Below are 27,613 nucleotides of genomic sequence, written 5' to 3'. Positions count from 1 at the left end.
TTAATTAATGTAAAGAAATAGTAGTACAAACTCAAAAACTTAACTTAACTTAACTTAAAAACACACTTACAATAAGAAAGGACATGAAAAAGTTAAGCTTAATCAGAATTAACTAGTAATGTCAACAAATTAGACACATTTAAGTAATATGAACTCAAGCTGTTTGAGTTGAATCAAAATCTGGGTTTACAGTGAAAGCTCTCATTTTAAACCACACTTACAAACTATAATCATTACGTATTTTCAACCTAACATTTGTCACAGTACTGAATTTATTATTACATAAATAAGTATTTTTTTGGCACCCTCTGATTTTGATAGTTGTATCTCAGCCAAATATCATATTATTAATTTAGCTAATTACTTGAATTAGTACTTATTTGTTTAGTACTAATTAAACTGCATGAAAGGTGCATGGGTGGAAGAATGTAGAACTGGTTTAGAAATTGATTTGTATTTTATTGTGCTTCTCTTTGAGCCACTCCTTGGTGGTCTCAGCTATATGTTTTAGGTCTCTGTCATGTTGAAGGCCGATCCACTACCCATCTTGAGTGTTCTAGTTGAGGGGAGGAGTTTCTCGTACAATATTTAACAGTTAATGGAACCGTCCCTCACCTCCTCAATCTGGTGAAGTCATACTGTTCCCAAAGCAGAGAAAAAGCCCCAAAACATAATGTGCTTGACTGAAGAGACGGTGTTCTTGAGGTCATAGTCAGCATTTCTCCCCCTCCAAAAACAGAGGTTTAATTTTGGCCCCATCTGACCACAGCACTTTTTCCTAAGCCCTTTCTGGATCATTTTGATGTTAAAGGCAAACTTCAGATGTGTCAGACGGGCCTTCTTGAGCAGGAGGACCTTCCTGGTGCTTCAGGATTTCAATCTATTGTGTCATAGCGTGTTACCAATAGTTTGCTTGCTAACTGTGATTCCAACTGTCTTGAAATCATGAACAAGTTTCTTTCCCGTTTAGTTCTGGAATTATCTTTAACCTGTCTCATGATCATCTTTACCCCATTGGGGAAACATTGCAGGATTCTTCAGACCAAGGGCAATTGATGGTTATTTTTTATTTCTTCTATTTCCAAATAATCACACAAACAGTTGTCTCCTTCTCATTAAGCTTCTGTCTGTAGCCAAAGCAGCTTTGTGTCAGTCTACAATCTTGTCCCTGATAACCTTTGACAGCTATTAATCTAGTCTTGACCATGGTGAAGAGGTTGCAATGGAATATACAGATAGTGTTGGCTTCTTTATTAAACCTAACAAACTGACATTAGGAGTACTTTCCTAAAGTGACAGGAGTAATCTGTGTTACATATAAGCACATAACCTACCTATTAATACAGTACATAATCAGTGGGAGCCAGATCAAATACTAATTTTACTCACCGAGTTGCGAAATAATTTATAAAGATTTATTTTTATAGATTTTTGATTGATATGCTGTCTCTATCATTTAAAGTAAAAACTACCATAAACATTATAGATGCTTAATTTCTTCATAAACAGGTAAACTTTCAAAATCCGCAGGGGAACAAGTCATTTTCCCACTGTATGGAAGTGATGCAAGAATATTAAATCTCAGTTAAGGTACTCAAGAGGTTATAAAGGCTGAACATTGGGTTATGGCGTTTAAAGATGTCAGTTATGTTATTTACGGGAAAGATTATTATTCCAAAAAGAAAGAATACGCTTACTTTCAGCTAATAACTGTTTAAAGGTATGTCAATATAAAAACATAAAATTGCTTGTAGCCTATGTTCAGGCAGACGCAGACGTCGCGTTCAGTGAGACGCAAACGTCACGTTCGGCAGACCAACGAGTCAAGCAACAGACGCAGACGTCACGATCGGCAGACGCAGACGTCACGTTCGGCAGACGCAGACGTCACGTTCAGTGAGACGTGTGTGTGCTGGTTAGTCATAATTTTGGACCGAATGGAACGCCATAGTTGCTCTCCTCCGACTGCGCTGTTCTAAAGCATGATGGGAAACGACTGACTGACGACACAGCTTCAAGCTCATTGGCTGAGAATGTCGACTGATGCATTTTCTCTTCATTCTAAGAATTAGATTACCCATCTATTTATTTATATTTACATGCAAACTAAACAAAAACAAAACACGCCTAGTGAAGTTAAGAATTAGGACGTGCGTTTATTTTATATTTCTCATCATTAGAATTCTTCCTTGTTGTAATTTTCACTTTATTCTATTGTATGTTTGTGTGAATTAATAAATCAATCCATTAAAATATACATGCACACATACATATCTAAATGGACCGTTTAGTCATTATGCCTCATCTTTGTGTGGTTTCATCTGAGAAGTGTCTGGGTCTTAAAACAGAAGAAATTCTGAAGAATGTTTGCTACAATACAGCTTTGACTTGCATGGTGTGGAAAAATACTATGGACGTGAAATGGTGGCAGAAACCTGCTTGTTATTAAATATGACAAACATTTGTTATGACCTCTGTCTCTCAAAAGCAACTTGCTTTTTACTTCATTTACCATTTGTTTATACAATCCTTGAAAATGTCTTACATGTTGTTGTGTAAGCTGTTTATTTGGACATTATTTCACAGTACATTCTGTGATTATTATTGTAACCATCTTCATGTAAAAACAGTGGTATTTCGATTACATCCACTTCGTCTGCGATAAAAACGCGAACGCGATCTCCTCCATTGTTCACGTTTGCACGCGAGTAAACAGCGAGATTCACGAAGTGTCCGACTTCAAAGGTCTTTTTTGACTCCTCCCCTTACTGCAGCCGCCTCCTCTCGCGCATCTCAAACAAGCCTATTTCTAACCGGCATGCATCTCGCGCTGATCACAGGTGATCGATTCTGCATATCTGCCCAATTGCTTATCAGGGTGAGGTGGAGGGAGGGGTCAGATGACGTCACCGCAGTGATCGATGAACTCGCGCGACGCGGAAACGGGTGACTGAGGATTTCTCCCGGGAGAAGGACGCGGTACGTCATCTTTCTTTATCTAATACTCTATAAGTGCTCTGATCGGTGTTTATTGAAGCTATACAGTGTACTTAGTCGGTTTACTTTTGCAATCGTTTGTCTCTGTACTTGTTTGTTTGTTTAGTCATTTGTAAATAGCAGAGTTAATACTATTCGTTTTAGTTATTTATTTCATAAGGTACTTCTCATTATTATCTCATTTACAACAGGAGTTTGTCCTGATCTTACAGTTATAGCAGCAAGTGATCATATTGAGTGTGTGTGTACTGCGATCATTTACAGGCATACAGTATGTTCAGTGGTCATAATTCTATATGAAGATATAAAGCAGTTTGAAGAACTGATGTTGTGTTATATATAGCCTAATGTATGTAGAAATCGAGCAGTATTAATAGCGCTTTTGTTTCACATTGACATATAAAGCAGTACAAAACAATTGTTGTGTATTCAAGGTGTTTTCCTGTGTTGCACATACAAGAGTCTCTGATAAGATGAACTTGGAATGCAGGGTTAAAAAAATCTTGATAAAATGACAGCATAACTACACATATACACAGAACTTTAATATAGTAAAATAGTTTAGCAAACAGATGTTTAGTCATTAATTATTATTATTATTATTATTATATTACATGTAACAAACGCACTTGAGAATGTCAATGGGCCTGTGTTATATTTCTTGACATAAACTGTAGATTCCTGAATGTGCTTAATAAAAGAGCAATTTTTATGCCAAACAAATTGTGTGCACCTGTACTCAAGTAAAGGCCTAAAACAGTTTTCAAAAGAATCATATTAATATTTCAGCAGGTCCAAAAATGTATAAAACATTAAATAGTTTCTGCAACACATCTGCAACATCTTTGTAAAAGTAATGGGAAATCCTAACACAGTTCACATGCAAAACCCACCTAGCCTGTTGACATCATACAGCTCATCTATATAAACAGTATACACATATAAGATTCAGCAGTATTTGTAGTACACACATGACACACAGTGGAAAGATTGACAGAGTCCATCACTTGTCTTCTGTAAATTAAGAAATATTTATTGTGTTTTGTGCAGATCAGTTGGAAGAGACAAACATGTGGCCAAATCAAGGTGAGGTTTTCTTTAAATGTACTTTAAATAAGTAAACAAATAAACACTGGGGTGGGCTTATCCGAAACCCTGGATCAGTATCGCGTCAATACAGACATTTTTGGCTGGATCGGGAGTCGGGTCTCGATTTTTTTGCGATATTCCTTTTCATAAGTCACAATTATGTTACATAATGTGTTACACTTAAATGTTATTAGGAACCAATGACATCTGTTATGTTCACATTAAGGGGGTTATTGCTGCGCTTCCTGCTGTACTTATATTTATTTTTTTATCTTATCTATGCCTGCATGGATTGACAGGGAGTATTTTCCCAGAACAGAACCATATTGCCAATCTAAACTGTATGCTAATTGTCAATCATTTTTGGACGATAGAAATTTACATTTACATTTATTCATTTGGCAGACGCTTTTATCCAAAGCGACTTACGAGTAGTTTTTACAGTGGCACATTACTGCAGAGCAATCAGGGGTAAGGCGTCTTGCTCAAGGGCACTTCAGTCATGACCTGCTGGCACTGAGATTCCAACCCAACCTTCTGATCACAAGCCCAATGCTCTTACCCCCAGGCCACAACTGAAATACTTTCTTCAGATCTTTTAGCTAAAATTCTAAACTGATGAAATAACTTACCAAAGCATTGTTTTGCTATGATATACAGGACCTCATCCACCCAATCCTGCATTTCCTCCATCTGTAAACCCAGCATATCCAGCAATGCCCATCCCGCAGTGCCCACCTGGACAGAACCCTGCGTATCCACCTGGCATGAATCAGCCTATGACCGTCCCGTACATGACAACCAATCAGCATCCCTTTCCTCCCGCTGCTCCTGGCCCACATGCACCTTTCCCTGGAGCAGGACACCCGTACCCCATCCCAGCATATGGAGGCCATCAGCCGGGAGTGGACGTGCATGGTCATAAGAAGCACAAGAAGATGAAGAAGAAAGACAAGAAAGCTCATAAGGTTCATAAAAATAAGAAACATGGCAAGGTAAAATTGTTGACAGGGAATGGTACAGAGTTCTATACACATTCTAATGCAAAGGGAGGTTATTTGGATTTCATCATGTGTCTCTTGTGTTCTTGTCATGTGTGCTGACTTACTAATGTCTTATGACAGTGAAAGCATCTTTTGACATTAAAAACTGATGTTGTTGTGTTGTGTTGCAGCATTCGTCCAGCAGCAGCAGCAGCAGCAGCAGCAGTGACTCTGACTGACCCAACACACATGAATATTGTGAAGTGTTATTTTCATTTCTGAATGTCGGGGCAGATAAACCGATCGTCTAATGCAGATTGTGATTACTTGTGCTTATTGTATTAATGGATTTTCACTACATGATTATTGTGACAAAGATTTCAGGATTAAAATGCTATTGTGATATCTACTGAAGGGCTTTTCTGAATATATCATGATATCAAATTCATCTTAATTTTGTGTTTTCTCTTCTTTTGGCCAATAAATTGCCTTTAAAATGTGACTGTAGAAAGAGTCTAGAGAGTTTTCATTTCATTTTCAAATCCATTTCTCTTCAAATGTCCGTAGATGAAATACAACTAGTCAAAAGGACAGATGCAAAGTTTTTACTGTATCCTTTTTTGTTTTTAAGTATAGCACATTGCTTCTTCAAGTCAAATTGAAGAATTTCGAGACACGTCCATATATAGTTTCGAGGCCGCCGAACACGACGGCGAAGGTTTGGAATCGATCCGAGCTTTCGTTTTCGAATGAGCCCCCTGGTGAAGTTTTCGAAAATGTTCCTAAGTCCAAAAGTGAAAAAGATGTTTTATATGTAGGCCTATTTTTTCGAATAATATTGAATAATAATATTTATATTTGAGGGGAGAGGGGATATATAATTAACAAAGGCCAAAGGTCGGTGTCTTTAAGGTTTATATTAGACCGTAAACGTTCGTCTCGAACGTTCGACCCCATAACCACGTGAGGTCAGCTGTGGCCTAATGGTTAGAACGTTGGGCTTGTGATCAGAAGGTTGCCGGTTCTAATCTCAGTGCCAGCAGGTCATGACTGAAGGGCTCTTGAGCAAGGCACCTTACCCCTGATTGCTCTGCAGTAATGTGCCACTGTATAAAACTACTTGTAAGTCGCTTTGGATAAAAGCGTCTGCCAAATGAATAAATGTAAATGTACCCCGGACCTAGGGGGACCTGTCATTAAGGCTATAATTGCACGGGGGTGCCTGACCTTAGGTGTTAGGGTGAATTTGAAGTAGGCATCGTCCCTCAGACACTGTCGCGTGTCCCTCGTGTGTGTGATCATATGGTTGGGGACTTGTGAGAGCCAAAGCCATTATCAGCATATATATGTGTATATATATATATATATATATATATCAGGGGCGTTTCCTCCGAGGAGGCAAGGGAGGCAGTGTCTCCCCTCCCCCTCGAAAATAATCGAATGAGAATATTACTAACAGTTCAGAAATAAAATAGGACAGCAGATATAACGTATTGAGCTAAATATGAGATAAATCAGCGTGTACAACAGTGTGAAACAGCGACCCCGCTCGAAAGAATTCCAAAGGGAGACAGCGTTTCTCTTGCCTCCTCTAAGCTCATTGACTTTACATATACCCGCTAAAGCGTGCCGTGAGTTTGAGTGGGGGTCATTGAAAAGAATGGAGAAAAGTCACGTGAGAGGAGGTGTGATGGAAATTTTCATGACGTGGGTTTCTTCATGCTAATCTCTGTAAAAATTGATTCAAGACTGTCTATCTTCTTGTTCTTAAATTCCTGAGAAATGTTTTGCTACGTGGCAGACCACTCAGCTCCTTTGCCCTTGAGCAAAGACCAAGAGGTTCTGGTAAAGATAAGGGATGGCGACACATTTGTGTTACCAAAGATACGTTCTTGCTCAAGGGAGGGGAGAAGAAGGGGTGTCATGTTGGGATCATATAAAAGCCCCTGTAAATGAACAGGAAGGCACCTTCACTCTGCATATGTCTTTTGATGCAGACTGAATGTCAATAAAACTACTTTGCAAAGTACCTGATGTCTCTGTATATTGCGTTTGTCAAAATTGACTCACCTTGATTAAGGAATAAGAAAATTCCACAACAGTCACGTGAGAGGAGGCAATGGCTCCAACGGGCTATGATTGGATTAACTCATCAGCGAGATCCCGCCTTCCTGCTCGTCTTCGTCATACATTTTAAACTGCGGGCGCTAAATTAGATTGAACGTTAATCAAATTGTTTTATTAGTTGTATTAATCGGAGTTTAGGATTCGTGTTGGAGATGGCGGAGGCGGAGGAGTTATCGATTGTTGACAGAATATTACGTGGTTCAGATTTGTTCAAAAACTTTTGCTTGTGATCAGGCTTGCTCAGGATAGCAGCAAGGCTAAAGTCATTCATCATAATGGAATTATGCTTAGGGCACCAAAATGGCTAGCAGCGGCCCTGGTCATATCTATTTGATTTGATCTCTTAAATGCTTTGAGTATTTCTGGGACTGCTAATAATTAAATTGATGGTATTGGTAATGATTTTATTCGTATATAGGAAATCCCAAATGTTCCAGAATAAGATGAAGGTGGTGTTGATGTACCTTTTCCCAAAGCAGGGAAAATAAAAAACTAAAAAAATCAGAAGTACATACTGTAATGAACTTGTAGTAATTAAAAGGAATTTTTCACACATAAACACTGAAATGACACTGGTTTTCTGACAAACGCACTTGTTAATAGTGCAGAGATGAACAAAAATTACATGGTTAGAAATCTGTCTCCTCATTTTTTAAGTCCACCGCACACCACTGCTGGAATGACCTAGAAATGATGATGTGAAATAAACGCTTCGAACGGACACTTCACTTTTTTCTGCGGCTGTAGAGATCAGTGCACCAGATTCATTACTGTAGCAGACTCCACCCACACGAATGACATCACTAACACATTACTGAACTTGCACTTCCTGTTTGTACAAATACAAACAGTTGAATCACGCAAAATGATTGCTTGGCCTAAAGAACATCCACAACTGAAATGTCTTCGTGACTCGACACGCAAACAACATTCATTTAAATGACTCTTTCAATTCTAAATGTGAATAAAATGACGAGCGCATTTGCTGCTGCGATTAGAACCTGGGATGACAAAAAACCAGCAGAGAATTCTCTTATCACCCCCTTGAAAAAGTTCATTTTTGAAAACAGCAACAGCATTTAAAAAAACAATTGCATACTATAACTGGAGCACATGAGGATGCTTCATTTACTTCTGTACAACTGTTTATTTGTTATTAGGTCAATTGCTGTGGGTGGTGAACTGGGGCTGAAGGTAGTGATGGGAAGTTCGGATCATTTTATAGACTCGGACCTTTGAGTCTCGTCAGCAAAATGAACGAATCTTTTTTCGAGTCATTTCGTTCATTTTAGAAAAATAAAACTTACATGTTACGCGTTACTTCCCTAAACACATCTACTAGGCCTACTTACGCAAACATTGATCACACACAAACATGCTTTAAGAATCAAAGCAGTAATTGATTTTATTACCTGAATCTTTGATTACATCTATATGACGAGTCTTCGGGTCGTTCGTTCGTCACGTGACAGCCCCGTACGCTTTACCAATGCATTTTGAGCCGGAAAGAGAATTGATTAGTTCATCTCTCGAGTCTCGGGTTTGAGTCGTTCGTTCGTCACGTGACAGCCCCGTATGCTTTAACAATGCATTTTGAGCCGGAAAGAGAATTGATTAGTTCATCTCTCGAGTCTCGGGTTTGAGTCGTTCGTTCGTCACGTGACAGCCCCGTACGCTTTACTAATGCATTTTGAGCCGGAAAGAGAATTGATTAGTTCATCTCTCGAGTCTCGGGTTTGAGTGTTCGTTCTTCACGTGACAGCCCCGTATGCTTTACCAATGCATTTTGACGCTCAAGCATACGGGGCTGTCACGTGATGAACGAACGACTCGAAAAACCCGAAGACTCGAGACAGGTGAGCTGATTCCAGTACATAACCTGTGCGACTGAACGAATCACTCCCCGAGACGACTCGTTCTTCCCGAGTCCCATTAAAGATTCGTTCAAAATGAACGAATCGTTCACGAACGACCCATCACTAGCTGAAGGACATGTGTCCGGGGGGATGTACGCCGCAGGCTTCACATTATTTCAGACCTCCTTTCCTCTATTCATATTCTTGACTGCTTCCCCTGCATGAGACGTGGGAAGTGTCCTATTGGGAATTCACCGTGCAGAAATAGTGGGATTAGGAGCACAGATGATGCAGTGTCCATGGCGCTGCACTCCGTGCTCACAAATCTGGACAATAAGGACACTTATGCACGTATGCTGTTCGTAGACTTCAGTTCTGCTTTCAATACCGTCATCCCTTCCAAGCTAATCGTCAAACTTGGAAACCTAGGCATCAACAACCCTACCTGCAACTGGATTATGGACTTCCTGACGAACAGGCCTCAGCTTGTTAGGTTAGGCCCCATCTGCTCCAACACCACCACCCTCAACACTGGTGTACCACAGGGCTGCGTACTGAGCCCCTTTCTCTACTCCCTTTTCACAATCAACTGCAGGCCTGTGAACGGATCTAACTCCTTCATCAAGTTTGCAGACGATACAACAGTGATTGGTCTCATCAGCAACAACGATGAGACTGCATACAGGGAGGAGGTCCGTCACCTGGCCACATGGTGTTCAGACAACAACCTGCTCCTTAACACCTCCAAGACAAAGGAGATCATCGTGGACTTCAGGAAGGCGAAAGGAGGCACAGACGACCCCATCCACATTAATGGGATGGCTGTTGAACGTGTTTCCAGTTTTAAGTTCCTGGGGACTCACATTTCGGAGGACCTGTCCTGGACCACCAACACCTCATGCCTGGTCAAGAAGGCTCACCAGCGTCTCTTCTTTCTGAGGACACTGAAGAAGAACCAACTGTCTTCAACTATCCTGGTGAACTTCTACCGCTGCACGATAGAGAGCATCCTGACCAACTGTGTCACAGTCTGGTACGGGATCTGTTCTGTTGCTGAGTGCAAGGCACTGCAGCGGGTGGTGAAAACAGCCCAGCGCATCACAGGGACTACACTTTCTGCCATTGAGGACATCCAGAAGAAACGCTGTCTGTGTCGAGCTCGCAGCATTCTCAAGCACTCCTCTCACCCCGGTCATAGACTGTTTACTCTCCTGCCTTCCTGTAGGCGCTTCCGGTGCCTCCGGACAAGAACCAGCAGACTAAGAAACAGCATTTCTCCCTGAGCTGTTTCATTATTGAACTCTGCCCCCCACTGATTCCACTACCTCTCTTACCTTTAACTTCAATCCTGCTATAACACTGTTTACATTGCACTATAGGGCTGCCATGCATGACTGAACTGTACACACCAGTACTTCATGTTATCTGCTCTACCGGACTGTTTACACACACACAGCATCATTTGCACTCTATACTGCTCACTTGCACACCAGGAATATTTAACTGAACACTCATTTGCACTAATGGACCACTTCCATAACTGCACTAACCCATCTACTGCACTTTAACTCTATTAACTGCATCTACTCATCTATTGCACTGTAACTTCAATAACTGCATTAACTAATCTACTGCACGGTAACTCTATTAACTGCATCTACTCATCTATTGCACTGTAACTTCAATAACTGCATTAAATAATCTACTGCACTGTAACTTCAATAACTGCATTAACTAATCTACTGCACTGTAAATCTATTAACTGTATCTACTCATCTATTGCACTGTAACTTCAATAACTGCATTAACTAATCTACTGCACGGTAACTCTATTAACTGCATCTACTCATCTATTGCACTGTAACTTCAATAACTGCATTAACTAATCTACTGCACGGTAACTCTATTAACTGCATCTACTCATCTATTGCACTGTAACCTCAATAACTGCATTAACTAATCTACTGCACTGTAACTTCAATAACTGCATAAACTAATCTACTGCACTGTAACTCTATTAACTGCATCTACTCATCTATTGCACTGTAACCTCAATAACTGCATTAACTAATCTACTGCACTGTAACTGTATTAACTGCATCTACTCATCTATTGCACTGTAACTTCAATAACTGCATTAACTAATCTACTGCACTGTAACTCTATTAACTGCATCTACTCATCTATTGCACTGTAACTTCAATAACTGCATTAACTAATCTACTGCACTGTTACTTCAATAACTGCATTAACTAATCTACTGCACTGTAACTCTATTAACTGCATCTACTCATCTATTGCACTGTAACCTCAATAACTGCATTAACTAATCTACTGCACTGTAACTGTATTAACTGCATCTACTCATCTATTGCACTGTAACTTTAATAACTGCATTAACTAATCTACTGCACGGTAACTCTATTAACTGCATCTACTCATCTATTGCACTGTAACTTCAATAACTGCATTAACTAATCTACTGCACGGTAACTCTATTAACTGCATCTACTCATCTATTGCACTGTAACCTCAATAACTGCATTAACTAATCTACTGCACTGTAACTTCAATAACTGCATTAACTAATCTACTGCACTGTAACTCTATTAACTGCATCTACTCATCTATTGCACTGTAACTTCAATAACTGCATTAACTAATCTACTGCACTGTAACTTCAATAACTGCATTAACTAATCTACTGCACTGTAACTCTATTAACTGCATCTACTCATCTATTGCACTGTAACCTCAATAAATGCATTAACTAATCTACTGCACTGTAACTGTATTAACTGCATCTACTCATCTATTGCACTGTAACTTCAATAACTGCATTAACTAATCTACTGCACGGTAACTCTATTAACTGCATCTACTCATCTATTGCACTGTAACTTCAATAACTGCATTAACTAATCTACTGCACGGTAACTCTATTAACTGCATCTACTCATCTATTGCACTGTAACTTCAATAACTGCATTAACCTATCTACTGCACTGTAACTCTATTAACTGCATCTACTCATCTATTGCACTGTAACTTCAATAACTGTATTAACTAATCTACTGCACGGTAACTCTATTAACTGCATCTACTCATCTATTGCACTGTAACTTCAATAACTGCATTAACTAATCTACTGCACGGTAACTCTATTAACTGCATCAACTCATCTATTGCACTGTAACTTCAATAACTGCATTAACTAATCTACTGCACGGTAACTCTATTAACTGCATCTACTCATCTATTGCACTGTAACTTCAATAACTGCATTAACCTATCTACTGCACTGTAACTCTATTAACTGCATCTACTCATCTATTGCACTGTAACTTCAATAACTGTATTAACTAATCTACTGCACGGTAACTCAATTAACTGCATCTACTCATCTATTGCACTGTAACTTCAATAACTGCATTAACTAATCTACTGCACTGTAACTGTATTAACTGCATCTACTCATCTATTGCACTGTAACCTCAATAACTGCATTAACTAATCTACTGCACTTTATCTTCAATAACTGCATTAACTAATCTACTGCACGGTAACTCTATTAACTGCATCTACTCATCTATTGCACTGTAACTTCAATAACTGCATTAACCTATCTACTGCACTGTAACTCTATTAACTGCATCTACTCATCTATTGCACTGTAACTTCAATAACTGCATTAACTAATCTACTGCACGGTAACTCTATTAACTGCATCTACTCATCTATTGCACTGTAACTTCAATAACTGCATTAACTAATCTACTGCACGGTAACTCTATTAACTGCATCTACTCATCTATTGCACTGTAACTTCAATAACTGCATTAACTAATCTACTGCACGGTAACTCTATTAACTGCATCTACTCATCTATTGCACTGTAACCTCAATAACTGCATTAACTAATCTACTGCACTGTAACTTCAATAACTGCATAAACTAATCTACTGCACTGTAACTCTATTAACTGCATCTACTCATCTATTGCACTGTAACCTCAATAACTGCATTAACTAATCTACTGCACTGTAACTGTATTAACTGCATCTACTCATCTATTGCACTGTAACCTCAATAACTGCATTAACTAATCTACTGCTCTGTAACCTTATTAACTGCATTAACTCGTATACTGGACCGTAACTTCAATAACTGCATTAACTCACCTATTGCACTGCAACTTTAATAGCCAATGTCAATAATTTATGCATACCTAAGTCACTTGCACTATTTTAGTCTAAATTATTATCAGTTCATATCCACCTGTACATTATTGTTTATAGTATATACTTACTGTCATATTTTCATAGAACATACCTACTGCTAAATATTTTTATAGTCCATGCCCACTGTATTATATTCTCTCATATTCTATTCTGTATTTATTCTAACTGTATATCCTGCACTTGCTAACTGCACTTCTGGTTAGACCTAAACTACATTTCGTTACACTGTACTTGTATATGTGTAATGACAATAAAGTTGAATCTAATTTAATCTAATTATAACACCTAGTCCTAATTCATTGACAGTTTTTCATTTGGGGCTTCAGAAACACACTCTTAAAAAATGCACTTCAAAAGGTTCTTTGATGCCATAGAAGAACCTTTTGGTTTCATAAAAAACATTAACATCCGAAGAACCTTTCTGTTTCAAAAAAGGTTCTTTGTGGTGTGAAATGTTCTTTAGATGATAAAAAAGTAAGAAAGAGATGTTTCTTTAAAGAACCTTTGACTGAATGTATCTTTGTGGAACCAAAAATGCTTCTTCTATGAAATCGCTGTGAACAACCCTTCATGCACCTTTCTTTGTATTGTGTGTGTATTTTGAGTGTATTGAGCCAACAGTAACATGAAAGTGTTCATTGTAATTAGGTTGTTCTCTTAAATGTTTGTTGAATTGCCCTGGGCAGTTTTCCATTTAAACATCCAAAATGGAAATAAATGTTAGAAGCGTTTTTGATAAAGGGTTAATAATACTAAGAAAATATAAAGGGACCAGATGCAAATTCTCCTAAAAACCACCTCCCTCAAAGAATGGTTAGAGGGTTTAACATCTGAACTCTTCATATGTTTCGACACATTCACAGTTCACCAGCAGAAGCACCACAGCATTATGTTCTTCTGTGTATATTCGTGTTAGGGGGATGTACGCCGCAGGCTTCAGTCTGAAGGTTAGGGGAAAAGAAATCCAAGATCTAGGGCCCTAAGGCCCCAAAAATGGCTGTGCACTGGCCCACGTACTACTGACCACCAACGGTCACCCAAGGTCCAGAAGAGGAAACGACGCTGCACCCAAATGTCCCTGCAATTCCCGTGAACAATTAGAGTTGTAAAATGTTTGTGTATATTATATCCATGTATGTGTGTGTATATGTGTGTATACACCTCCCAACCACCTTCGTGCCTCAGTAACCACCCAAACCTTTATATGTTAGAGGCGTGTAGACCAGGATTGGATTCCCGAAAAACGAGGTAAAGGTTTTTAGAGGTACGTGGAAAAATTGTAATTTATGTTTGTTTTAATATTTGTTACAGGTGTCAAGCACCATGGGCCGTGTGAAAGAAGTCCATCAACGTCCAGCGTGCACTGCAGATGGCTGTCAGGACCAGGTGAACAGGTAAGTGGGGTAGATGCTATAGGGCTCTCTTGAATTAGGGTTGTGTGCACTCAGGTGTGACATGCACAGGGTTACTGACGGTAGGTGTTAGGAAAAGGGCTAGGATTAGGGTGTGGTCTCATGTGTAACATGCACAGGGTTACTAATATTAGGTGTTAGGTTTGAGGTAGGGATGTGCCCTCACGTGTAATACATGAGGGGATACTGATGTTAGGTGTTAGGTTGAAGTGTGGGTGGCCATTCCAAGTGTGTGTAGGGTTAGGCACACGAATTTGAAGAGCAATGTGAGAGGAAATAGGTTCAAAACTCGTTCGGGCCCCTTGGATACCTTGTGTAACGGCGCTTATTAACGACACCCAGGGCTCTACGTTTCTGCCTCAGAGGCGATCGTGGAGCGTGTTGTGTTAAGGGGAAACGGCCGTGAATGACCTTTGGCATTTCTACCTGAAGCAGAGGGACTGACAGCTGAGCTTTTATCTTCCTTTGCTCTGAGGGTTGAGGCGTTCCAGCCTGTATGGGCCGAAGGGCCTCCGGCAGGCCCGGGGGAGGAAGTTCCTTCTCAAAAGACCAATCTCCTCTGCATGGAGGAGTGGCCAATTTACCCTGTTCGGTGAGCATAGGAGAAGTTTGTATTTCAATGTGTCTTTGATTCATTATGTGTTTTTCAGAAGCCGAGTTAACAGGGGTAATGGGCGGCAATGGCGTTAGAGCCTGTATGGCGGCTGGGCCGGAGGGTGAAGCGGCGGTTCGATTAGAGGAGGCGCCGGCGGCCACAGCAGCGTGAGTAGGCAGGGGTACATTTTTGGGTTTAATTAGGGCCTCTGTCCGCATCATAGTTTTCACATTCATCATACCCCTGTAGTTTCTGACAGCACAACGTGAAGCAACCTCATATGCCTCAGGCCAATCAGCTTGATTGGTCTGGTCGTTTATGCTTTGTTTTGTAGTTGCAATCGCCGAATCGTAGTGCTGTTCGAGTATCAGCTGTGTGTTGCGTGACCAATCTAAGGCGATACCCTGTAATTTCTGTGCAACACTCTCGTTTGCACTCGCTGGTCTCACAGTCTCTATAAGGAGGTCAGTGAGTCTTTGGAATGTTTTTGGCTGATTGCCTGGCACTTTTGTGGTAACCTTTCCTTTGTGGTGTACCAGTCGGATAAGCTCATAAAACAATTTGATTGTTGTTTTGAGCTGAGGTGGTGCCGTGTGTAGTCAGGATTTTGTTTGACCTGGCGTCTGTTTTCTCCTACAGGTGTGTCCCTCATTCTGTTATTTGAGGTAGGGTTGTACTGTCGGTCCCTGTCCCTGTTTGTGAGGTAAGTGTCATGTGGGGGAAAGTTCACATCATCTTGTCTACCTCCGTGAAAAGTGGGAGAAACCTTTCTGGGTCTCTGATTGGAGGAGGTGTGTGTGCGGTGGATTCCCACGTATTGTCTGTTACGTTGGGAGTCAGGGCGTTGTGGCCGAGGAAACTCAAAGCCTTCCCTAGTCTCTGCATCCCCATGTATGTTAACAGGAGGCCTGTATGGGCCTGCAACTGTTTCCAAACGGACACCACCACGGGGAGATCTGTATGGATCTCTATGCCCGCAGTAATGTCTGCCCTGCCAATCAGGGGTATGTTGGGAGGGTCCAGGCCTGGACGTCTCCCTGAAAGTGACACCGTAAAATTCCCTGTCTTGATACCTCATGCTATTTGTGTTATAATTTATTACAGGACGGGACTGTGGAGCTGTATCTCTTGGTCTCCTGTATGGGAAACCCTGCTCCTTGGTACGGGGACGTGCTGAATTGTTCTGAGGTATATATTTAAAGCGTCTGAAATCAGGAGCCACGCTGTTGTGTCTGATTTTTAAATGTGGTGTGGTCCTCTGCCCAGACCCACAATGAAACATCTCCATTTTGTGTAGAATATGTTTGTATTTTTTTGTATTTTTGATATTTTTAGATTTTTTTGTTGTTTTGGAACTTTTATGTTAATAAAGAATATATATACACACCAAACTCGGTTTCTTTTGTTCTGAACAGAACTGGAACAAAAGTAAATGAAATAGAATTAAATGGCCAAACTGTTCAAGTCAATCGCGACGTTTCGGTAAACAATTATTACCTTCTTCAGGCTGACTTGAACTAGATAAATAAGTGTTTCTAAGCCATGTCTTTATGGTCAAAACAAGCAGATAAATACAATATTAGTTTTTATAGTGGAGGAGCGAAATGGCTGCGACCCTTTGTCTTCAGAGAAGAGCGTGAATGAGAGCGCGCTGGAACGTGCGTCCGCTATATAGCCTAGCGTCTGAAAAAAGACCCGTTTTTCTAAATGTATTATTTCAAGCCTTTCGAGACGAAATAGCTTCAAAACTCGATCACGGGAGGTAAGTAAAGTTTCTTACGGTCGAGTAAAGAATATTATTAAAAGATAAAACATGTATTAGAGTGAGAAAGTAGTTAAAGCGATCTTGAGCGTGATTGCGTCAGTGATGACGTCATCACGTCCTCACGTTTAAACCGGAAGAAACGAACGAATCCTTTAAAGTGTTTATAAAGATAAGGAAAGTTTCTAAAAGTTGAAATATACGACTCAAACATTCCCTTAAGTGTCCTGTAAAGAATCACATAGCTGAAATGAGCTTTAAAGTAGTACAAATAGATCGGTTTCTACCACGTGTAAATGGACCTCGGATGACGTCACGCCCACCGAAGATCGCGTTTGAACAATAAATTGGTAAAATAACGGTTATAAACACGAAGGAAAATTCCAATATAAAAATATATGGCGCAAAATGAGGTTAACTCCTTTCATAAGGATCGTTTTTCCGAAAAAATCGAACTATTTATCAAGGGCATGTGTTAGGGGAAAAGAAATCCAAGATCTAGGGCCCTAAGGCCCCAAAAATGGCTGTGCACTGGCCCACGTACCACTGACCACCAACGGTCACCCAAGGTCCAGAAGAGGAAACGACGCTGCACCCAAATGTCCCTGCAATTCCCGTGAACAATTAGAGTTGTAAAATGTTTGTGTATATTATATCCATGTATTTGTGTGTATATGTGTGTATACACCTCCCAACCACCTTCGTGCCTCAGTAACCACCCGAACCTTTATATGTTAGAGGCGTGTAGACCAGGATTGGATTCCCGAAAAACGAGGTAAAGGTTTTTAGAGGTACGTGGAAAAATTGTAATTTATGTTTGTTTTAATATTTGTTACAGGGGTCAAGTACCATGGGCCGTGTGAAAGAAGTCCATCAACGTCCAGCGTGCACTGCATATGGCTGTCAGGACCAGGTGAACAGGTAAGTGGGGTAGATGCTATAGGGCTCTCTTGCATTAGGGTTGTGTGCACTCAGGTGTGACATGCACAGGGTTACTGAAGGTAGGTGTTAGGAAAAGGGCTAGGATTAGGGTGTGGTCTCATGTGTAACATGCACAGGGTTACTAATATTAGGTGTTAGGTTTGAGGTAGGGATGTGCCCTCACGTGTAATACATGAGGGGATACTGATGTTAGGTGTTAGGTTGAAGTGTGGGTGGCCATTCCAAGTGTGTGTAGGGTTAGGCACACGAATTTGAAGAGCAATGTGAGAGGAAATAGGTTCAAAACTCGTTCGGGCCCCTTGAATACCTTGTGTAACGGCGCTTATTAACGACACCCAGGGCTCTACGTTTCAGCCTCAGAGGCGATCGTGGAGCGTGTTGTGTTAAGGGGAAACGGCCGTGAATGACCTTTGGCTTTTCTACCTGAAGCAGAGGGACTGACAGCTGAGCTTTTATCTTCCTTTGCTCTGAGGGTTGAGGCGTTCCAGCCTGTATGGGCCGAAGGGCCTCCGGCAGGTCCGGGGGAGGAAGTTCCTTCTCAAAAGACCAATCTCCTCTGCATGGAGGAGTGGCCAATTTACCCTGTTCGGTGAGCATAGGAGAAGTTTGTATTTCAATGTGTCTTTGATTCATTATGTGTTTTTCAGAAGCCGAGTTAACAGGGGTAATGGGCGGCAATGGCGTTAGAGCCTGTATGGCGGCTGGGCCGGAGGGTGAAGCGGCGGTTCGATTAGAGGAGGCACCTGCGGCCACAGCAGCGTGAGTAGGTAGGGGTACATTTTTGGGTTTAATTAGGGCCTCTGACCGCATCATAGTTTTCACATTCATCATACCCCTGTAGTTTCTGTCAGCCCAACGTGAAGACACCTCATATGCCTCAGGCCAATCAGCTTGATTGGTCTGGTCGTTTATGCTTTGTTTTGTAGTTGCAATCGCCGAATCGTAGTGCTGTTCGAGTATCAGCTGTGTGTTGCGTGACCAATCTAAGGCGTTACCCTGTAATTTCTGTGCAACACTCTCGTTTGCACTCGCTGGTCTCACAGTCTCTATAAGGAGGTCAGTGAGTCTTTGGAATGTTTTTGGCTGATTGCCTGGCACTTTTGTGGTAACCTTTCCTTTGTGGTGTACCAGTCGGATAAGCTCATAAAACAATTTGATTGTTGTTTTGAGCTGAGGTGGTGCCGGTGTGTAGTCAGGATTTTGTTTGACCTGGCGTCTGTTTTCTCCTACAGGTGTGTCCCTCATTCTGTTATTTGAGGTAGGGTTGTACTGTCGGTCCCTGTCCCTGTTTGTGAGGTAAGTGTCACTTGTGTATGTGTTAAATTTAGTATCTACTTTTTTCAGATTAGTTTCACCTATATTTTCTCATGTGTGAGTGTGTATAGCTTGTTTTCATTGATTATATAAACATTTACATTTATTCATTTGGCAGATGCAACTTACAAGTAGTTTTTTTTTACAGTGTCACATTACTGCAGATCAATCAGGGGTAAGGTGTCTTGCTCAAGGGCACTTCAGTCATGACCTGCTGGCACAGAGATTAGAACCTGCAACCTTCCGATCACAAGCCCAACGCTCTATTCACCAGGCCACAGCTGACCCTATATATATATATATATATATATATATAGTTTAAATAATACATTACATGTTTTTTTTGTGTGTGTGTGTGTGTGTGTGTAGGAATATGCAACAACAATGGGAAGCCCACTTGACCTGCAGCCATGGTTAGAAAACCGTCTTTCTCAACCTCCTGAAGATTTGCTTCAAGTCCTGGGTAGGTGATCTTATGATATGTTATAAAGATTAATTTACGTACATTGGTCATAGCGGCACATTAGTATACCCACTCTTTATTGTTTCACTTGCATTGAAGTTAAGCAAATGTTTTATTTTACAGACTCGTCTTCAAATCAAGATCATCTTCCTAGTCAGCTTGTGACTCTGGACTTGGAAGAACTACATCATATTTTAAACTTTGGAGACACCGTGTCTTATTTTTGAGTGTGTGTTATTTGTGTGTACGAAACACTTTAAAAATAAGTACTTCTATTTTATTTTAATTTGTATCTTTTTTTTCCAATTTGCTTGCTGTTATCTATTTTTCTTGATGTGTGTTTGTGTATAAATCTTGTTGTGTCATTGCACTTTATATAAATACTTTCAACAACCCTGCACGAGTCACTCGTTCGTTGATTTATAACTCTTAACTACAGTTTCACATTTTTTTCAATCCGTTTTATACAATAAAACAATTTGGATATAAGATTTCTGCCTTTTTTATCATTGTCTGGTGACAATTTTACTAGTATAGTTTGCTTACACTCATCACGTCATAGTAATTCTCCTCGTCAGATGAGGACACCAGGTCTATTGTGATTTCAGGAGACTGCAGAGAAACAAGTGTTTTATACAAACATTTATTGAAGTGAACTTTTTAAACAATACAGAGAAACAATAAGTGCACTCACATGAACTTCTCTTACCTCTAAAGCGAAATTGACCGGCGCCACAGAAGACACTAATCCTCGGTCTTATTTAACACGTCTTTGTCTCATCTTTATAATACACATACAAATAATAATTTGTAGCCATGTTCAAATTGTTCCTTGTATCCCTTAAGCCAAATTGTTCCTTGTATCCCTTAAGCCAAATTGTTCCTTGTACCTCTAAAGCCAAATTGTTCCTTGTATCCCTTAAGCCAAATTGTATTTTTTACCTCTAAAGCGCAATTGTCTCATGAACATCTCAAGATAAGTTACAGCCTGCAGTTCTGACTTTTATTTAGCAAATTGGACTCATTAAAAGAAGGTTCCCTGATACATTCGCCTTTGTGCTAGTGGACACATATACAGAGCTTCATTCAAATCGCCGCTTTTCATTTGGACATCTACCATTCCGCGAGGTAAATATTATTTACAAGTTTATTCGATCAATCAAATGTTAAGCAATTTTATCGTATGACCGTTATAACTAGACATTACAAGTTTAAATTATGGATGTGCACCACTATTCGGAAATTCGATCTCCAATTATTATTAGTGAATTAAAAAACGGTGTTTTTATATGAGAATAAAATGACTTCATAACGGGGTTAGTGAACGCCAAAGAAGACACTAATCCTCGGTCTTATTTAACACGTCTTTGTCTCATCTTTATAATACACATACAAATAATAATTTGTAGCCATGTTCCTAAATAACAGTTCACTCAGATCGCAAGTGATAAATATATATATATAAATATAAAGTTTATGCACCGCCGGCCTGGTGACATCACATCACCATATCAAAATGATAAAAAATAAACTGGAGCCAAATATTTCGTTAACATAATACATCAGGTATAAAATACCAACGTAGTATTAAACAATTCACATTATTTTATTTATTTCCATAACATATTTTGGTATGAAATATATCATCTTGATGTTAATTTAAGCTTAAAACATCAACATGTCCATTTAACAGCGTCTAATGATCCTGGCATAAGATTGGTACCCTTTTCCATAACTAAGCCTGCGTTTACCTCCTAAGCATTTATTATCAACTTTATAAATGATAAAAACAGATATTACTGAGCGGCTATTGTTACTGATCAAACGAAGAGCAAGAGCGTCTTCTACGCTGATGTCGGCTTTACTGTAACCGGCTGACGAACAGACTTTACAGAGTAAAATACTTTCTTCACGGTAAGAGTCCCGATTAGGTCCGATTATGCGGATGGTTTTTATCCAAGTGCCTGTCGTTTTATACTTTAGTTGTATGCGTTTCATTTTAAATTAAATAGTCTTTTATTAGTCTAAACATCAAGAAGAGGGTGTAGGCGTGCGGGTTCGGGGATGCGATATGGCAATCGATTTATTTTCTCTCAGAAGATGCAAACGTTTTTATCCGCAAAAATCCTGCAATCTGATTCAGGCTTAAAGGTTTTCGTGGAATTATCAAAAACAATGCTGTGTCACATGTACCTCTCAAGTAAAGTTGTTCCTTGTACCTCTTAAGCCAAGTTGTTCCTTGTACCTCTAAAGCGAAATTGAAATTCACATTATTTTATTTATTACATAACATATACGCTGACTGAATACTCCAGTGCTCTTTTACATTTCGTCAATACTTCTTTATACAGGTAAGTCTGCTTTACTTCAAAAAGTTCAAATAGAAAGCAATGCTAAGCCAAATCTTTTCATTGTTGATGGTACATAAAGGGAAAATAGTGTTGACACTTTTATAATAATTCAGTATAGAGTCAAATTGTAGAATTTTTAAATAATTTTAAATATATATTTTTTTAAACAACATATTTCTAAAGATGGTTAATGTACCTGGTTCAGATACCAGGCTTGTGTTCAGGCAAGCACAAAAAGGAAGAGTGCACGCAGCCTTGTCTTTAATGTTACTTATTAAATGTTTCATGATTGAGGCAACTATCTTTCACTTAGCAACACACCAACAAACTATTATATTTACACAATCCTAAATGGCAATTTAGGAAATTTCGAGTTCAAATGTTTTTTAGTTCACCGAAACAATTAAAGAAGTTTGATGGTTTGTGGATATATCTTATGCTAATGTCAAATAAGATGGCATTAACAAATATTATTTAATTGTAATCAGCAATAATTCACAAAAGAATAATTGAACACAAAAAGTAAAGAATACTTTAGACTCAAGATACTTACATACACAGCCATGCCGCATCTACGATGGCTGCATGTTGTGGTTTTAGTTAATTTAAATGTATGCATTCAGTAGAGACTTCAACACGTTTATATTTCACAGTGACTAGATCGGCCACTTGTATAGTTTAAATATTAATTGTTTCCATTTTTTTCATCAGTACATTGGCTACAAAACTCTCAAGTCTATTGTACTATTACAGTAATATATGTGGATAGTAGCATAACAATAATCTGTATTTTTACATGTACAACACAAAGCAGAGTGTGTATTATGTTTCTAACAATTATACCACGGACACACCTAATCTAACCTGAAGATGTTCTTCAGAACATTACATTTACATTTGTCCAGTTTTTGCTCTTGTAAGCAGGATTAATTGAATGAGATAAGAGAATGCCACGGTCTGCTCCTCTAGTAAAGTTTTTAATTTAATCAAACTGAAAAACACACTTGGCCATGAATGGCAAGGGGAAAGATGCAGGCCTGGTTCACCATGTTACAAAATGAAGTGATCCTGAAGTGATCACCACTAGCTCACCCATTTCCGTTTCTCAGATCCCCACATTCGAGGAAAATGGATGCCACCTTGGAGAGAAACACAGAAAGTTCTCAAAAGAGAACCAGGGGAAAATGTAAGAGTTGGTATAATTCCACTGTAATGCCACAGGTTTTGCAATATAGCCAGCTGAATGCCTTTAGAAGTATTGTCTGCTGAATTAAATTACTACAATCAGTTTTTTATCAATGCAGTAATGCTCAGTTTCTTGACGTCGAGTGTTTAGCAAATGTAGAATTTCCAGGCTGCATCCTCGGAAGCCTCTAGAATATTTGTCTGCTTACCTCCAGCGTGACATTAGAAATGATCAGGTGTTTTTCAGCTTTACGCAGGAACCCTTACGGTCCAGTGCATTGTCTGTTCTGCTGTAAGCCCCAGACATGGATCGAAGACCATTTAAGATCTTCATGCTTACCCGGTGCATCTGATAGACAAATTCAGGCAGAGGTGTTCAGGACCAAGGAGTCACAAAAGAAGTGGGCAAAAAGGGGAAGGACTCTTAATTTCTCTGAGGTAAGGAGAATTGTGAGAGAGGACCCATCCTGTAACTCCTTGTACGAGTACTTCCGGAAAAAGGGATTCCTCATCACAGAAGAGAATGACAGGTATTGTGGTCTGTGAATGAAGAACAATTAACCTTCCAAAACAGACTTACTAATTAACTTCTGACAAGTTTAACATACTTTACTATATCTACCAACTATCTATATGTTAGTTGCTGTGCCATAGTCACGTTTGTTTTCTTCTTTAAGTGGCAACGTCGAGGAGGCCGAAATACTTGCTGTGGCTGAGGTGGAAATGGGTGATATATGCAAGCGACTGTGTGAACATAAAGGGGTCCCTGAGAAGAGCAAGACGGTTTTTCGTAACTTCTGCTTGGCCACACTGATGCGGGTTCACCACCAGCCTCTAAGGGCCATTAAAGAGTTTAAGGTGAAGAAAAACATTCACCTTAGCGGTCGATGGTAATTCAACTCACCTGTGTAGTTTCTTTGTTTCAATACATATATTAACTCGTTAAATGAAATACATTAGATCCTGAGAGGTTGAAAAAGAAATGTAGCTTACCGAATAAACGTTTAATTCTTCTTTGAATACGTTCAGGTCCAGGAGTGGTGTGACAGGACGCCAGAGGAAAATGGTGTGCTTGTTAGGCTCTCCAAAGGGATTACTGTAAATCTGAGCAAAAAAGAAGAGGTGGTAAGATAATTATTCACACGACACACACACACACACACACACACACTAAATGTATTAACAGTCTTTGTCATTGAAACACTGGTCTCACTGCCACAGTGGTTAGACTGTTATTTCACAAACATCCGACCGGGATATTTGAAGTGCCAGCCTCCAGATGGTGACGACAAGGACAAGTTTTTCCTTGGAGCGTCGGGATGCCCTCTTGCGAATCCCTCCGCCGACGTTCAGCGGCTACGGCAAAAGTGAGCCTTCTGGTCAAAGTGGTTCATGCGGATATGGTCGAGTTTTGTGACTGGTCACGCCATACATCTTGCCCTCTTTTTCCGCCCCACACGTCTGCACAGATACTTGAAGAGGCTTCGGGACAGATCTAACACGCCACTGGAACTGAAGACGGGAATGGTGGTGTATGCCCCCGGCACGTCTGCCGACAAGGAGCCACCACAGATGCCGGACAGGTACAGAAAGACTTAAGTCATTTAAGGTGAAAATCATGAGAACAGTACGACATTTTACATTGCAGATTCTGATTCCAATGATTATTATATCGGACGTGAAATGCTTAATTATTTGTAGCACTTTTAAATATAAAATGCAGTTCTTATTAAATGCCATCTGATTTTATAACGAACCATGTCACCAATAAACTTAACTAAACCTTTCTCCCAAACTGTCTAACCTATGGTTTTGTGGGTCATATAATTTATGATTTACTTGAGAAATAGTGGTGGGCAAGATGATGCATAAACCAGTAGCAGGGGTGATAAGAGACATCAGTGGTTCTTAACTTTGTTTTCTGTGCCAACAAGAAGCGGTTCTCGACCCAAATTTTATTTGACACACAGGACATTGGCACCAGATAAAGCAGTGCCACTGCCATTTCCCAGGTTATCGGGCAACTTCGAAGACCTGTTCCCTGTTACTCTCCATGGGAATCCTCCATCAACAAAAAAGGCAACAGAGATGGGTTTTGGGGACCGCAGCTATTATTTCTACTGGCGGAGGGTTCAATATAAGATGCGTGCCCGTTACATTCTCGGTAAGTGCTTGTGGTGCGTACGTGGATTTAACGTCCTGCATTACGTGAAACATGTCTTGTTAAATCTCAACCGTAGCATTTCCCTCAGAACAATCCATTGATAGGACGGGAAAAATGCCCCAGGAAGCTCGTGTTAAGCGCGCAATAGAAAGGGAGACTGCGTGGACGACCAACGTGCCATTCATAAAAGATGTTCTGCTGTTGTGGGAGCCATGTGATGAACCATCCGTTGACCCTGATGATGTTCTTCTGATTAATTGTGTGACCCAGCAGAAATGGAAAGGGCCGGCCATCAAGCAAATCGAGGGAAAAGGCAAAGGTGCATCAAGTTGTTGATGGGCTAACTGTAAATATGTTTGCTCAAAATAACATTTATTTTTCTCTGGTACAGGTGTCATTGCCACCATGACATTCAAAAAGAACCAGATCGTGTGTGACTACCATGGCGAAATTATCTCTAAGCAGGAAGGTGAGCAGAGGCTGGAGACTCTCAATGAGGAGCCATCGTACCTATTTTTCTTCAAGGGCAAGGCAGGTGAGCCTCTCTGCATAGATGCTCAGAAACATCCATGTGATTGCCACCCAGACCAGGATACATATGGGAGGAGGATGAACCATTCCCGGAGAAACTGTAATCTGCGCCCTCAGCGAGTTTCCCTGAACCTTCAAGACGGGGCCAGAGAATGTGTCGTTTTGCTCACCCTAAGGGACATAGGTGTGAATGAGGAGCTCCTGTGGGACTACGGCATCCGTAGATCATCCTTTGGAGGGGAAGGGAGTGACCTCCCCTGGCTTGATGACTAACATGGTCTCAGATTTAGGATCCTGGATACGTTAAAGTAATGATAAGATCTCCATGTGAATAAAATACATGTAATATGCATATTTCGACAGTAACATTTCTGTCCGGCTGTCTACTCTCACATGAAGAGATTTTTTTTTATTTCTATTCATGTCAGCATGCATTCACACACAACTGATATATCGACATATGTTCTTTGTATTTTCACATTAAAACATTTATATATTAGATATTCATGTGGTGCTTGAGAAAATAATGCATCATCAAATCAAGGTCAACGTTTATTTAGAAAGCACTTTTTAGAAATGATATTAGTCATCAAGTTTAATAATATTACTGTTATATTACTCGTCGTAACATCTGTAGATTGTCATCCATTCTCATGTCTATTCTACTGAATTTCCAAGGTGTCGATGTTAATTCGCTTTGTAGTTTATTCTATTGCTGATCAGCTGCTACATACAACCTCTGGCAAAACGTAGGGAACCAACACACTTAGATCATGTTCATCGAGCTTTTTTACTTTATAGCAAACCGATAAAACACAGATATGACGGAAAAAAGATTTTGTTCGATAGCTTAACATCTTGTCATTCTGTGTTGATGAGCGAGGCCTAAAGGTCAATACCATGTTCTTCAATGACCCATTTCAGTAGATAAATTATATGAGTAGATGTGTGCCAAGAACGGGCCCGTCTCCATCCACCCACCCACCCACGTGAAACATGTATTAACTTTCCCGTGTATGGAGAAAAACATACCGAGCATAGAGCCATCTCAGGAGCACTATTCCCTCATTCCATCGTGTTTTTCCAAAATGTTTGCTAAATGGGGTTCTAAAATCGAGGGAGATCACCGTAAGGAAAAGACTGCCGTAAGCACAACTTCCAATGTGCTGTTTAATAATCAGCTAGGCAAAGGAAGAACGTGTTAATAGTCGGTTTTTTACGTATGAATATGAATTGGAATAAATTGAACGACATAATAAAATATATATTTCAAGTGATTATGTAACCTGAACGGGTCGTCAATTATCGTAGAATGATTCCTGTGTTTCTCGTATTGGCTTTGTGAAAGACTCCCTCTAGCGGACTGAAAACAGAATTGTCTCAATTACTATTAAAATCTTCTTAAACCGGGAAAGTATTATTAATTGGTTGTTTTGATGTAAAGTAATCATCTGTTAATTATAATGTATTATAAAGGGACAAAAGGTTAAAGTCAATGGGCTTTTTATGCCCCGAGCGGGTTAAAACTCTAAATGTGGCGCTGTCCGTGGTACTAAGAACGCATCCGACCTCGTCCTGCTGCGACTTTCCTGGGCAGAGAT

At 39.9% G+C, this 27,613-nt stretch overlaps 3 protein-coding genes across 12 annotated transcripts; all 3 read left to right on the top strand.

Moving 5' to 3' along the window:
* The first annotated feature begins 2,795 nt into the window (after nt 1-2,795).
* Nucleotides 2,796-5,571, top strand: LOC306909128 (uncharacterized protein). Of its 4 annotated transcripts, none has more exons than XM_079482535.1 (4): nt 2,796-2,979; nt 4,048-4,083; nt 4,747-5,081; nt 5,261-5,571. In XM_079482535.1, the coding sequence occupies exons 2-4, from the start codon at nt 4,068-4,070 to the stop codon at nt 5,306-5,308; spliced, it is 399 nt and encodes a 132-aa protein (XP_079338661.1). In that variant the 5' UTR covers nt 2,796-2,979; nt 4,048-4,067; the 3' UTR covers nt 5,309-5,571. The 4 variants fall into 4 exon arrangements, with proteins under 4 accessions (XP_079338661.1, XP_079338663.1, XP_079338664.1 ...); XM_079482537.1 differs by having other exon boundaries at nt 2,837-2,979; nt 4,747-5,054; XM_079482538.1 differs by having other exon boundaries at nt 2,884-2,979; nt 4,053-4,083; nt 4,747-5,054.
* An 8,395-nt stretch (nt 5,572-13,966) lies between these two features.
* On the top strand, nt 13,967-20,137 carry LOC306909196 (uncharacterized protein). 7 transcript variants are annotated; one of them, XM_079482674.1, is made up of 7 exons: nt 13,967-14,687; nt 16,405-16,488; nt 17,901-17,983; nt 18,652-18,763; nt 19,237-19,300; nt 19,467-19,781; nt 19,905-20,137. In XM_079482674.1, exons 1-4 carry the CDS (start codon nt 14,580-14,582, stop codon nt 18,689-18,691), a joined length of 315 nt encoding a protein of 104 aa, XP_079338800.1. In that variant the 5' UTR covers nt 13,967-14,579; the 3' UTR covers nt 18,692-18,763; nt 19,237-19,300; nt 19,467-19,781; nt 19,905-20,137. The 7 variants fall into 7 exon arrangements, with proteins under 7 accessions (XP_079338800.1, XP_079338797.1, XP_079338799.1 ...); XM_079482671.1 differs by having other exon boundaries at nt 18,652-19,060; XM_079482673.1 differs by having other exon boundaries at nt 19,237-19,781.
* Nucleotides 20,138-25,575: 5,438 nt separating this feature from the next.
* Nucleotides 25,576-26,363, top strand: LOC306909389 (N-lysine methyltransferase KMT5A-A-like). The gene is made up of 2 exons (XM_079483013.1): nt 25,576-25,800; nt 25,873-26,363. The coding sequence occupies exons 1-2, from the start codon at nt 25,596-25,598 to the stop codon at nt 26,283-26,285; spliced, it is 618 nt and encodes a 205-aa protein (XP_079339139.1). The 5' UTR covers nt 25,576-25,595; the 3' UTR covers nt 26,286-26,363.
* The last annotated feature ends 1,250 nt before the right edge of the window (nt 26,364-27,613 follow it).

Source organism: Barbatula barbatula, assembly GCF_947034865.1.
Source record: "Barbatula barbatula genome assembly, chromosome: 20".
Lineage (NCBI taxonomy): Eukaryota > Metazoa > Chordata > Actinopteri > Cypriniformes > Nemacheilidae > Barbatula > Barbatula barbatula.
The sequence above is the reverse complement of the archived record's forward strand: the minus strand, read 5'-3'. Positions and strand labels throughout refer to the sequence as shown.